This window comes from Corvus cornix, chromosome 6 (assembly GCF_000738735.6).
Source record: "Corvus cornix cornix isolate S_Up_H32 chromosome 6, ASM73873v5, whole genome shotgun sequence".
NCBI lineage: Eukaryota > Metazoa > Chordata > Aves > Passeriformes > Corvidae > Corvus > Corvus cornix.
Window position 1 is genome coordinate 13,913,250 of NC_046336.1, and position 14,002 is coordinate 13,927,251.

The window sequence follows — 14,002 nt, forward strand, 5'->3', positions numbered from 1 at the left end:
GGACATCCCAGCAGCACTGGGAGACTCAGCGGCACATCTGGATCTGAGCCTGAGCATGGGCAGCAGGTCACAGCGCTATCCAACAAATGATGTCACAGGTACCAGCCCAGAGAAGACGGGAGAAGGCAGCTCACCCTCCAGGGAAGCCAAGCTCAGCCCAGTGGTTTTTAAAGGTCTATGGAGCCTGCATCCAGCCCCGAGCCCCGAGGAGTGGGAGGAGATACTCACAGGTGGGAAAGGGAGGTGACATCTGCGAAGATGCCCTCAGGGAGGCTGGAAATGTCATTGCCATGGAGAGACCTGAAGAGAACACAAGGTCCTTTGATGCCCAGGGCTCCAAGGTGGGCAGCAAGGACTGCAGCCCCACCCCACGGGTCCAGGTGTGGGTGGCAGAACTGGACCCCCACCACAGTGTCACTGTAGCAAATGCACCGTCTGCTCCGAGAGCATATGAACCTTCCTATGCTCCTTTTGCAGCCTCTACCTTGCCTACCTGCCTGCACCCAGCTCCAAGCAGGCACAGGGGACACAGGGACACAGGCAGCAGCAGAGAAGGAGCCAAGCAGGGCTGTGAGCAGGGCTATGGGCCGGTACTTACAGCAGCCGCAGGGAGCGGAGGCCCTCGAAGGCCAGCGGAGGGATGCACTGCAGGGAGTTGTAGCTGAGGATCCTGCGGAGGGAAGCAGACAACACAGCTGTGTGTGTTGCAAGGAACCCGCCCTGGGCTACACGCTGCCCCTGTGTGAGCTGCATCTCAAACCACAGCTTCACCCAGGCCGAGGGTGGAGACCCTGGTGTCCCCAGCACCCCCCAGGCTTTGGGGTCCCCTAGAACAGCCCACATGGCTCAGCTGGGCTGCAGCCCCGTGTGGCACCGCAGGGACCGCACTTACAGGGTGGTGAGCTGGCTCATGTTGGTGAAGGAGGAGTTGCTCAGGGAGCTGATCTTGTTGTTGCTCAGATCGCTGGAAAACAGAAACCCCAGGTCTTGGAGCCAGCTGGGCGCTGTCCCCTCTCCCTGCTCCCCAGCCTGCTCAGCTGGAATGGGGTGCAAACAGCAGCAGAGCATAGCCTCCAAGGGAGCAGCAGGGCTGTCGCACAGGGTGATGGCAGCAATGCCACTTGTCCCCCCTCTATTCCATGCCAGGTGGTGAGCAGCCAGAGGCTGAGCATCACTGCCAGCCAGCTGTGTTCCAGAGCAGAGGGGGGACACAGAGGGATGCCAGGGGTCCCCTAACACTGCCAGACCCCTGCTCAGGATCACACACCACAGAGACAGCCCCTGCCCTCACCCACAAGTTCCAGCAATGCCTCCAGCTGCCTGGGCTCCTGCTCCCGGCTACTTACACAAGCTGCAGATACTTGAAGGTAGAGAGTTGCCCCGGGACCTGAGTGAACTGGTTTCCATCCAGGTAGCTGCAAGGGACAACAAAAGCACATTGGGGCGAATGAGAAGCAGGAGATCCCTCCCTCTGTCCCCCCTTTCATGGGCTTAGGGCTGCAAGAAGCATCTCCAGCATGACCTCCCTCCTGGACCCAGGGCCCAAGGTGCTCTCGGGGGACTCCTAAGCTGGCAGGGGAGCTAGAGTGTGAGTGCATTAGCACACCTGAGTTTGGAGGCACGTCCCTGGGGATGCTCTCCCAGCAGCCAACGCGTGCAAGCACAGCCAGCCACGTGCCACATTTACACATGCGATGTGAGCGTGGGAGGCTGTAAGTGCTCCCAAGGCATGTGTGAGCATGTGAGAGATGGCGGAGGATGCAGAGAGAGGAGGAGTGTGCAAGACAGTGGGGGGGGGTGTGCAGGGGTGGTAGGTATATATATGTATATATATCTGTGCCCAGCCAGTGCCTGCAGCCCCTGCGCACAGGACCTGCTGCCATCGCTCATCCCAGAGGGGTACAGAGCCACTTTCGCAGCGATGGGCATCACGGAGCCTGCACATCCAGCTCTGGCATGGCTGCGTGGGTATCTCCCTGACACCCACGGTGACGGGTGGCTGACCCCAGGCAAACCACATCCCATTGCCCACGTGCTTGGGGCTGGCACTGCCAAGGCATCCCTGCAGCTGTGGTGAGAGGGGATGGCAGAGGCAGAGTGCCCCTGTCCCTGCTGCCGATGGCAGGCTCCTGGGAACCACAGAGCCCTGAGCTGCATGGCTGTGTGGGGACCACAGCTGCAGGGGGTGGTTGTCCCTTGCTGTCCCTTCCCAAGGGCCAAAGACAAGGGTCCCAGCTGCTGGGTGACAACACCTCTTGCACAATACCCTTGATAGCCCTGAATTGTAAGAGAGACTCTTGCTGAGCCACTTGCTGGTGTTGGGGCTGGATGGGATCCCTTGGATGGCTGGGGGTCCTACTCCCACTACCAGGCCAGAATGGGGGTGTGGGGAGGAGCCCAGGAGTCTCTGCCCTGACACCTGCAACCCCACAGCAGAAGCCCCTCACCCAAAGCTGTAAAGTAGATGGAGGGTTAGGGGGAGAGCTTGGGTACTCGCCCACTACTCACAGCTCTGTGACATTCTTGGGGATCCCCTTGGGCAGGGCCTTGAGGTGCTTGTTGCTGCAGCGGACAACAGTGTCGAGGCAGGTGCATTCCTGTGGGCACTGGGGCCGGGGGATGCAGCTGGTCTCCTCCTTACCTGCACCAGGCATGGAAAGCCACTAAGTCACCAGGGTCCAGCCCTTGGGCATCATGTGAGGCCAGATTCAATGCCTTGTGCCTGCCTAGGATGGCTCCCCTCCCATGCCAACCATTCTCCCCTGCCTCCAAAACAGGATGTTGCAGGCAAGAGCAGTCAGGAGTTAGCAGTGCAGGAATTGCTCCTGCACCCAGAAATTGCCTGCCCCACTGGTGTGGATACCACCAGCTCAAGGCTGCTCTGATTTTCACCATTTTCATGCAAAAATGCAGTCACAGGGACAACAGAGGTAAAGGCACAGAAGAAGGGGCTCAGCCCTGCAAATCCTCCTGAAACAACCTCCTTCATCCATCTCCCAGACACAGGTTAGATGGAGCTGAGCCTATGCTGAGCAGCCAGAGGAGCTGGCACTGCTCCCCCTCCCTGCCATGACGCTGGAATCCTGCGGGAGAGGCATCCCTGGGACAACCGTATGCTATCTCGCACCGTTAGGAAAGGCGCAGGATACAACCCTTCAGTCTTTGACGTGGTGGAGGAGGGAAAGCAGAAGAAAGGATGATTTGTTTGTAAATATTTTCCAGAGGGCTCAAAAGCTGCTCTAAATTTAAAAAAAAATGTATAGAAAAAAGGTTTTTTCCCCACGCACACTCCCCGTCTGCTCCATCTGCCCAGCTCTGGTGCATGTGCAAGGCTGAGAAGGGAAGGCGGGAAGGAGCAGGATGAATCCCAGTGGGCTTTGCCTCCACATCTGCTCCTGTCAGCACCCAGGGCACAGCGTTTGCCAGCACAGACTCACCTACATACAAGAGCCTCAAGGTGCAGTGGTTGCAAACCCCTCTCCTGGCTCCAGAGTGGATATCTGAGTGCAGCCCCAAGGGCTGGGTACCAGGGAGGGAAACTTGTATCGTTAGGGGAGGGCATTCATGGAGCCCCCTTAACTTGCCAAGGGCACATCCTGGTGGCAAGGATGGTGCTGGGACAAGGAGCACAGTATCATCCTGGGAGGAGCAGCCTGGTCTCCCCTCACCCTCAGCACCGCAAGGCCCACGAGTTACCTTCCTCACACCTGAAGTCGGGGAAAGCCACATCCTGGAGTGGGATCTGCCGGAGGAAGTCGGGGTTTTGGCACCGAGGGTTCCCTGTCACGATCTTCCTCTTGCGCAGCCAGTCCCCCAGCCAGGCCAGCTGGCAGTTGCAGTTGAAGGGGTTGGCGAGCAGGTTCCTGCACATGGGAAGGAGCACAAGGGCAGCACCCGAACAGCCACCAGGCAAGGGGACCTGCAGCCCTCCCATGTCATGCGGACAGGCTGGGAGCATCCCCCCGGAGCCCAGGACGTACAGTGTGGAGAGGGACTGCAGCGTGTCAAAGGCACCCGGTGCAATTGTGCTGATCTGGTTGTCGTACAGGGAGAGCAGGCGCACGTTGCGCAGCCCTGTGAAGCTGTCGTTGTGGATGCAGCTGATGCGGTTGTTCCTCAGCATTCTGCAGAGGGAAGAGAACAAGGGCACCTACAACACGGGCAGGCGCCATGGGGGAACCCACCTTAGCAGTGCCCGGGCTGTGCCCACCTCAGTGCTGGGCAGCAGAATGAGCCTGAGCAAGTCCCTGAGCAGCAAAAGCCTGCCCCCCCAGCACTGGATACAGCCAGCTGGGGGGCAAAGCACTCCTGAGGTGGCCCTGCAGGGAGGCAAGGAGTAGGGACGTTCCCATCTGGGTGCTCATGGAGGAGAGGGGACTCACAGTGTCCTCAGCCCGTCCAGGCCCCTGAACATGCCGCTCCGCACAGACTCCAGCTGGTTGACAGTGAGGTGCAGCTCGTTGACAGAGGATGCCCCCTCGAATGCCCCATCCTCAATTTCTGACACCTTGTTGTTGCTGAGGTTGCTGTGAAGAGGAAAAAGCAGGCTGGGATGAGGGCTCTGCCTTGACCTCTTCCTGAACTCTGCCTCCCCCAGATCCCACTAAGCACCCTGTGATTCCAGTCCCTCAGAGGACCCTCAGGCTGGGACATGGCCTCCATTTCATGCCTCTGTCTGCCCTGGCATCAGAACTCCCATGTGCCTTTCCAGCCCTCAGATACTCCTGACATGGCTGTGCCTGCCCAATACTCACATTTTCTTCAGATGTGTGAGTTTCTTGAAAATGCCAGTGGCCTCCAGGATGGAGATTTCATTGTTGTTCAGGCGTCTGGAGTGGGCAGCAGTGAAAAGAGCTCAGCAGATGGCTGCAAAGTGCTGGCACAGCCAAACCCTGAGCCAAACCCCAATGCCAGCAAGGTGCCTGCTGCAGAAGGGAAGGCAGAGTGAGCGAGGAGACTCTTACAGCTCAGCTGTGGACTGTGGGATGCGATCTGGGATCTTGGTGAGTTTCAGGTTGGAGCACTCGACCACACCGGATTCACAGCGGCATTTTGGGGGGCAAATCACGTCACTGTTGCATTCACTGTTCAGCTGGTAATCCTCTGTCCCTGTGTGTTTGTGAAGGCAGCATGGGCTCCCACGGGCAGAGGCACAGGAGGCTGCACCTGCCCCGTCTCCCTCTGAGCCTCCCACATCCCTACTCGGTCTCATTCTCTTCCCCAGCTCCCCTCATTCCAGCCCCTGTGCACATATTACTCTTCTCCACACCCAAAGCAGCTTATCTGCAGGGATATTTGTCCTGGGTACACTGGGTGCTGCACTGCCCACCACCCTCCTGTGAACAGAGCTGAACCCTGGAGACGCCTCTCTGCCTGCCCACGCAGGTAACGGCACAATGGGAGATGCCACAACGCATCCTGGTACCCAGCACATGGGAAATGAAGCGTGGTTCTGCTGGGCCAGACCACAGAGCTCTCGCACAACACCCCTGCAGGCAGCCTGGCCAAAAGGGCACCATGCACACACCCATGTACACGTGTGTGGCTCCTCCGCTCACCTGGGATGAAGTACTGCTCTTTGGCTGTGGAGAAAAAAGCACATCAGCCTTCTGCACACAGACACCAGGCTGCGACAGGGCCGAGCACAGCCAGGCTGCAGGATGCCTGTGACAGGGCTGGGGACAGCTCTCACCCGAGCAGCGGAACTTCTTGCTCTTGATCTGGCCGATGCGCTTGTTGGCCAAGCGCCGGGGGCTGGCACAGCGGGCTCCGCTGGTCTCCACAGGGTTGGCACGGAGGAAATCTGCCAGCCACTTCAGGTTGCAGTCACAGATGAAAGGGTTCTGGGCCAGGTGCCTGTGCCAGGGACAGCGGGTGACACATTGCCAGGGACAGTGGGTGACACACCACCAGAGGCAGTGGGTGATCACCAGCTCCAGCCCTGGAGATGCTTTTCCCCCAGAGGCTCGACTGCCCAGGCATGGGAGCTGATGCGGACACTCACAGAGTCTGGATGGCCCGCAGGGAGGTGAACGTGCCTTTGGCCAGGCTCTGGATCTTGTTGTCATAGAGTGAGAGCAGCGAGAGGTTCTGCAGGTCCTGGAAGGCATCTGCCCGCACACAGTTGATCTTGTTGGCATTGAGAAGCCTGGCAGGGAGGGAGGGATGTGAGTCTGGGGACCCCCCTTCACTGCACCATGGGTGCTAGGCACCTCAGTCCTGCTTCCCTGTGTCCCTGAAAAGCATCCCACACAGCCACTGGCGTCTTACAGCAGCTGCAGCGCAAAAAGTCCTCCAAAGACACCCTTGGGGAGGTCCGTGATCTTGTTGCCATACAGCACCCTGGGAAAGAAAGGCCAGTGTGTGAGAGATGAGAAGAGCAGTGTGGGCCATGGTTAAGGGGGTGCAACATCCACCCCACCCCATCCACACCAGTGTAGGCACTTACAGGGAGTTCAGAGAGCGCAGCCCCTGGAAGGCATCAGGGGCGATCTCCGAGATCTGGTTGTTGCTCAGGTCTCTGAAACCCAAAGGGAGAAGGTGGCCTGGTACCCTCTTCTCTTGTGCCATGTCCTCACCCTTCTGCTAGTTCCAGGGGACCACCCCCAACACCCAATATCCAGAGCTGGGGTTATCCAAGACCCCCTACCAGTGCTGCCATGTGGGGCACCCATGTCACAGCAGTGCCCCATGTCTGTCAGCTCTCAGCAGTGGCCGGCAGGGTGAAGGGTATTGGGTTTCAGGATGAGCTGGTAGAGGCTGCACACTTACATCCTCCGCAGCTTCTTGTAGGGTGAGAAGGCTCCTGGGGGGATGGACTTGATGCCGTTGAGTTCCAGACGTCTGCAAAGAGAAGACGGAGACATGAGGGCTCTAGGGCTGGCCAAGCCCCAGAACCCCACTGACAGAGCTGGGGGCTGCAGGACCTACGGTCGCAGTAAGCTACCCCGCATGTGTGGAAATATTCTGCCCAGAGACAACTTGCATCCTGTGGTTGGGGCTTTCTCCATCAGGGAGAGGTGCCACGGGTAGGGGAACCATGGTGGCTGGGGTGGGGGAAGCACCTCTCCTCCCCAGCACCTTGGGTTTGGGGGTGCCTGCTGCCTCCCACATGCTTTGTGCACCATCCCAGAACGGGCTTTGCACCATAATTGGATTCCTCTAAGGAGATTGTTTCTCTATTTACATTTTTAATGCAGCTAAATCCAGGGCTAAATCTAGGCAGTGTGAGAGAAGGGCAAGGAAGGCCTGCTGCCCTATGGAGCAGCTGAGCTGTGGGGCTTGCTCCTGTGTTCCCAGTGCCTTGAGCCACCCAGAGCCCCATGCTGATGGTGTGGGGCCATACTCACATCTCTGTCATGGTCTCGGGCAGGTTGGCTGGGATGGCCGTGAGCCCCTTGCCCCGACAGTCCACAATGCCATTGCTGCAAGTGCACATGGCTGGGCAGGAGCCAGAGGACAAGCTGCAGAGCTGGGCATGTGCTGGGTCCGTTTGTCCTGCCAGGGAAGCAGCCAGCATTGGAATTGCAAAGAGCTGAGCCAGGCCAGTATGTGCCAGTACCCTGAAGAAGGGACCTTGGTGACAGCTCAGCATGCAGGGACAGTTCATGGCACCCTTGAGGGGGTGCATAAGGTCTTAGTGTACCCCAACCCCCTGCAAAAGCTCCAAAGGCACAGACTGATGTACTGTCACACTGATAGGGTGGCATTGTCCCCATATTTTCCCCACACCAAGGACTGTGCTGACCTGAGATGAACCCACAGCGTGGGTTCTGAGGCTCTGAGCTGGGGCACATAGCAGGGAGCAGAGATGGGGTGCATTGGTGGCACAAGCCTTGTCCCCCCGGCCCATATCCCTGCCCTGGCACCCACCACCTCCCCTGCCCCCCTCACCAGAGCAGCTGAACTCGTTCTTTTGGATCTCAGCCACGTTGAGGCCGCGAAGCTGGGCAGGAGCAGCGCACTGGGTGAAGAGCCCGATGGTGGGGCGCTGGCGCAGCCACTGCGAGAGCCAGGCCAGGTGGCAGTCGCAGAAGAGATGGTTGGAATGCAGGCGGCTGCAAGCGAACGGGGCAGTCAGCAGCCACAGGACAACTCCTGCCCACCCCACTGCCCTCCAGCTGCCCCAGCCTAGCTCATTCCAAAGGGTGGGGGCATTCAGACGGAGATACAGAGGGGCCTAAGAGCATCTGCGCCTGTTGCCAAGGCCACCATGCTTGGGATGCTCTGCAGGGGTGTCCCCTCCATACCCTCCCCATGGTGCTGTCCCAGCACTACTGAGCCACCAGCACCAGCAGCAGAGCTGGGGACATCCCACTCTAGCCCAGGAGGTGACTCCTACCACCACCACGGCCCAGGCACTCACAACGTTCGCAGCTTGGGCATGTGGTTGAAGCTGGACACAGGGATTGAAGTGATATTGTTGTTATTCAGGGTCCTGCAGGAAGACAAAGAAGGGCAGGTCAGGGCAGACAGGCTGTAAAAGGGAACGTGAGACAGTCTAGGTGGCACCAACCCCTGGGAACAACCTGGCATAGGGTTAATGGATGGAGAACTACAGGCTGGGGACAGCCCAAACCCCCAGCAGGACTTGCTGTCCTTTCCAGGCTTTGACTCCCCACAGCCAGTGGCACCCAAGTGGCCCCCTGGGGCATGATCCAGCCCTGGAGCACAGCTCTGCAGCAGTGGTACCAGAACCCTGCTCAGCCCCTGCTCCAGCCCAGGGAGAAATGGCATGCTGGGGATGTCCTTGTAGCACCTCAGCAAGTGGGGACACCCAAGGACACTCTCATCCTTCATGGGGTTGCAGGCTGGAGGCTCCAGCCTGTCCCCAGTCACTTACAAGACCTCCAGCCCCCGCAGGGCACGGAAAGCCCCATCTTCAATGCAGCTGATCTGGTTCTTGTCCAGTTGGCTGCAGGAGAAAGAGAGAAAAAAGGAGAATTGTTGGGACAGCCCAGGCAGAGAGCAATCAAGTGCTCCTGATCACTTCCAGTACCTTCTGCCACTGGACCTGACCCCAAACTCCCTCACGCCCAACACTGCCAGGACTCACAGGTTCTTGAGGTCGGTAGCCCCACGGAATGCTTTCCTGGGGATGGCCTGGATGAAGTTCTCACTCAGGTCCCTGCAGAAGGAAGAGGCAGGAAGGAAAATGAGCAGTGCCTGCAAAGAGTGATGTCCCCTGGGAGCAGGGCACCACAGGCAGCGGCACACCCCGGCACTCAGTGATCCCTCAGGGACTCCGACACAGTGTAATTTGGCTGCAGGTCCTTGGCTGACCACTGCTCTGCTGGCTGTTCTGAGGAAAGTCTGGCTCCATCCATGGTGGCTGAAAGTGACTGGGGCTCCCTGGGCACTGCAGTCCCTGGCTCTGACAAGCAGAGCCGAGTGGCACAGCTCTGGGAAAACCCTCCATACTTAAATACTCTCTGACTGCTATAATTACAGGTCCCTGCTGATTAACTGGTAATTATACTTAGTGGCTCCAGGAGGAATTCCTATGGAGCCTGACCTACACTTCAGAGGGCACAAATAATTGGGTCATTATTTACTTCATCACTGCAAGGTACTGTCTGTGTAGTCACCTGCTCTGCAATGCCAGGGCATGCCAAGCCAGCAAGGGCTCTGTGTTGCAGGGCTGGCAGCAGGTCAGATCCCCCACCGTGCCTGGGCTGGCTTTTAAAGACCATGAAGACCACAAATCTCACTGCAAGTAGGGTTTGGGTGGACTGGCTCAGCTCTGGGAGGACCTGTTTGTTTTATTTGCTCCCCGTGGCTCCCAAACAGCCATTCCCTCTCCCACCCTAATAGTCAGAAGCTCCTCCAAATTTGGCTGGCAACTGCATTGCCTTTTCCCAGCCCAGTGCCAGCACAGTCCTGCTCCAGCCACCTCTGGGGCACAAAGTCAAGTTCCCATCTCCTTCCTGGCACGGGGAAACTGAGGCACAACATAGCATTTTCCCTATGCAAGTCCATGGGTGAGTGAGAAGTAGTACCAGGGCATCCTGCACAGATTAAATGTCCCCAGAACTACACAGGCCAGACAGACACCCGCATCCCAGCCCACACAGCATCTCAGGGTGTCCATAGATGTCAGCATTTCACACATAGTGCTCACCAGCTCTGCTTCAACATAACAAAGCCTGTTCGCTATTGATACCCTATAGCTGGACAGGGTCAGGATGGAGGCACAGCATCCATGTTGCTCCCCATGCCCTCATTCCCACCAAAAAATGGGCTCAACCAATGGGCACAAGCTGCTTGCAAAATACCTGGAGGTCTCCAAACTGGGACTTCACCCCAGCTGAAAGCTTCACTGCCACAACAAGAAAATGTTCCCAGAGGGAAGGACCAGCGTTACTTGCACAGATGCATGAGGAAAAGGAAAACACAAGGACAGTGGGCTTGCCTAGCCCTCCAGTGGGATTCCCGGCCACCAAGGAGATGCCTTACAGTCCCAGCGTGATGCACCAGCCCCTGCCCCCTGCACAGTTTGTATATCACTCTGGGTCGTTCCTGGGGAGCCAAACCCGGCTGGCAAAGCATCATTGCTGGGGCAGAGGAAGGGAGAGGCTGCCCTGGGAGCTGCCCAGGCTGCTGGAGAAGGAAAAGCCCAGATCCTCTGCGAGCAGCAGGCGCAGTTTCACAGCAACCCACGTGGCGGCACTGCCAGGCTGCCCTGCCTGTTTGTGCTGCCTGCCCTGCCTGTGCTGCCTGCCCTGTTTGCACTGCCTGCTCTGCCTGCCCTGACTCTGCCAGCTACTCCCAGAACTCCAGCCCGACCCCCTCCCTCCAAAGGGGAAGGACCAAACACCTGCAGCAGCCTCCAATACCCCAGCACTCCTTCAAATACAAACATCTTCTCTTCATACTATGTTGGGGATGCGATGAACGTGGGGACCCCCAGGAATTGCACTGACCTTTCAGGAAAAGACAGCATTGCACCAATTCCTCTTTTAGCTCCCAGAAGGAATCCCTTAGAAAACTCTTCGGAAAAGATAGCAACTTTTTTACATGGGCAGACAGTGATAAGAGGAACAGTTTTAAACTAAAAGAGAGCAGTTTAAAATCAGATGTAAGGAAGAAATTCTTTACTGTGAGGATGGCGAGCCACTGGAACAGGTTGTCCAAAGAAGTATGGATACCCCATCCCTGGAAGTGTTCAAGGCCAGGTTGGATGGGGCACTGAGGAACCTGATCCAGTGGGTGCCATTCCTGCCCACGGCCAGGGGTTTGGACTAGATGATCTTCAAGGTCTCTTCCAACCCAAACCATACTATGATTCTATGAACCCTCTAGGTGCAGCTCACCACTCTTCCTAGCAATGCATTCAATGCACTGCATTCCTTCTTGGCAGCTGCCTGTCCTCCAGCATTAAATCCATCAAAGAGGTGAGCACCACACTTCAGTGCTCTGCGTCCCTCTCCCAGCTCTGGCACTGCCTGCCCAGGCAGGTCCTGCCTGCAGCTTGTTTGGTTCCCCTGTGGAAAGCTTGATCCCATTTCTCTGCTTGGAGCACATGGGAGTCCCAGCGTGCCCAGGGAGTAAACCCAGGCGTCTGTCTCCAAGCTGCTCATTTACAGCTTGCGAGGGAAATGCTGCTAGAAGGTTGCAACTGACTTTGCGAGGCTTCTCCCCTTCACAGCTTTTTGTGACAGTCACCGACAAAGTGCTGCCGTTGGGGGTACTGAAGCCAAGAGGGACAGACGCTGGATGCGAGGGTTTCAGCAAGGCCCCGGCACCGGGCTTAGATCACATTGCATGGTTACACAGCTGACGACACCAGGACAAACACATGCTTTGCCTGTGGGATCCTCGGCCCCGGCGTTGGAACAAGGCACGGCCCCTTCCCTCCTGGTGTTTCATAGCTCCCAGCTATGTTTGCTTTACACTTTGGCGCAGAAGAAACAGCAGATGGCACGGCTTCTCCTCGCTCCGCCGTGCCTCTCGCAGCACCCGCGGTGGCTGCGTTGGTGCCGCCCCACACCCCGCCAAATACAAGAGAGTCACTGCCATTGCATGTGGAGTGCCAGCTTGCAGCAGTGACCACGAGCACTGACAGGTCTGACAGCCCTGCTGGGGACCAGCTGACGGACGGGCAAAGACAGAGGGAGTTGTCACAGTCACCCTCACTGCCTTTTCTGGTTTCACTTCCAGGTATTGTCCTAAAGCTCCACGTTTAAGAGTTCCTGGCTATTGAATCCAGGGGTTGACCAAACAGCCAGCCTATTCACAGTGCCACGGTCCTCCCATCCCCGTGCCATGGTCCCAGAGGACCATGCAGCTGGAGTTCGTCCCTGCACAGCACAAGGTGCAGAGGGCTCTGGTTGTCCCAGGGGTGCCAAGGGGTGAGGAGGTGATGGAGGACACCTCTGTCACTAGGCTCACCTCCCACAGGGATTTCTAACCCAGCAGATGCCTGTACAACAGCAGCAGCCAGCTGCAACTCACAGCTGTATGATGGCAAGAAGGCAGGCACCCACTTTTCTTCCAAGTCCCCTGAAAGCCTCGTGGCCAAATTATATCCACACAAGTCCTCCTTGGCTGGACATTGAGAGGGATGGCGGTGGTCAGGGATTGGGATTTCGGGGGCTTTCCTGCTTGGATCTGACACCCGGCTGCCTTGCCCCACTGTGTGTGTGACGGCTGTCGGCGCGGTATCTGTAGCGACTCAGGAGGTGCCCCGGCGCTGCCTCTCCTGGCAGCCACAGCCCCATGCCAGTGCCACCGGTTCCCGGGGAGCCTCGGCAAGCAGCCAGGCGCGGGGACGCGGCTCCTCGGGCTGGCAGGGGCTCGGCGGCGGGAGCCAACCCCCCAGCGCGACGCCCTGCCCGGCGCTTAGCGGGGCGCCCGAGCAAAACTGTTCGACATGGCTTCCCAGTGGGGAGCCCACTCAGGCAAACAAACCCCGGCAGCCTTAATCTCCCCGGCAAGAGCCCGCTGGGCCGGAGGGCGGGCGAGAGGGAGGGGGCCGCAGCGGGGCTGCGGCGGCCGGGCAAGGAGGCCGGGGCTCTTACCACACTCTCATTCTTTTGGCTAATCCTGACTTCACACTTTAACCTGATTGAGCCTTGTTTGGCGAGCCGGCTCCTTGCGCGCCGTATGAGGGGATTAGGGCTGGACACAGCGGGGAGGTAATTGCTTCCCAGCGGCGCTGGCCCCGCGTCCTCCGAGCCCCCCGCTGCCTGCCAAGAGCGCTGGGGCGGCCTGGCAGCCCTCCGGCAAGGCGCTGCCCTCGCCAGGCGACCCGGCTTGGCAGCAGCCGCTGCGCTGGCTCCAGCTGTGGTGCCGAGGTCCATCTTGCCCGGTGTCAGCAGCCATGCAGACACCTTGTCCAGGCCAAGGCTGCAGCCCGTGTCATGTCCCAGGCGTGCCGGCAAGGGCTGTGCAGCCACACTGTGGCAGGTGAGTGACTTTCCGTCCTGGCAGTGCCCACATGCCCGGGACCAGTTGCCGACTCCAGGCAGGTGAAGTGCAGGGGGCTGCTCTTCTCCCCAGCATCTGTGCTGGAAACTCGTTATCATCTCTTGGTCTCTCAGAGCCTCTCCTACTCAAGGGGGCAGATGAAAGGCATTAACCCTTCAGCCTCTGCCAGCCCACAGCTCCCACAATGAAAATGCATGACAGGTCCCTGCTCGCAGGCCGGGTGCTGCCGCAGCAGCTCTGCTCCACCAGTGCTGGCAGCAGTCACTGCAGGCACCAGCTCAGCCACAGCAACCACACACCAAGCCTCATGCAGACAAGGCAACCAAAGCCACCAGCCCTGGGGAGCATCAGCGTTTCATGCTGGGACAAGTGCTCCCCAGATCCCAGCCTCACCTCACTGGTGCTGTGCCAGAGGCAGCTGTGCCAGAGCACAAATGACATTTCCCTGGCAAGGACTGTGGCACCAGCAGCTATTAAACAACCCTGTGTCTCTCAGATCACCCCACACATGCTGTCTGTCCCAGCACAGCCTGTCCAGGGCAGAGGAATGATCAGAGACAGGGCTGACAGCTGT

General features: G+C 58.5%; 1 protein-coding gene across 1 annotated transcript in view; it reads right to left on the reverse strand.

The window, feature by feature from the left end:
- Nucleotides 1-14,002, reverse strand: part of SLIT1 (slit guidance ligand 1) — a 61,332-nt gene that overhangs the window by 8,271 nt on the left and 39,059 nt on the right. The window contains 21 exon segments of the mRNA XM_039554001.1: nt 229-300; nt 599-670; nt 893-964; nt 1,347-1,415; nt 2,509-2,641; nt 3,697-3,863; nt 3,981-4,124; nt 4,383-4,526; nt 4,755-4,829; nt 4,965-5,109; nt 5,559-5,582; nt 5,693-5,856; nt 6,005-6,148; nt 6,271-6,342; nt 6,449-6,520; nt 6,772-6,843; nt 7,350-7,497; nt 7,894-8,057; nt 8,366-8,437; nt 8,843-8,914; nt 9,056-9,127. Of these exon segments, the coding sequence (XP_039409935.1) occupies nt 229-300; nt 599-670; nt 893-964; nt 1,347-1,415; nt 2,509-2,641; nt 3,697-3,863; nt 3,981-4,124; nt 4,383-4,526; nt 4,755-4,829; nt 4,965-5,109; nt 5,559-5,582; nt 5,693-5,856; nt 6,005-6,148; nt 6,271-6,342; nt 6,449-6,520; nt 6,772-6,843; nt 7,350-7,497; nt 7,894-8,057; nt 8,366-8,437; nt 8,843-8,914; nt 9,056-9,127 (2,169 nt within the window).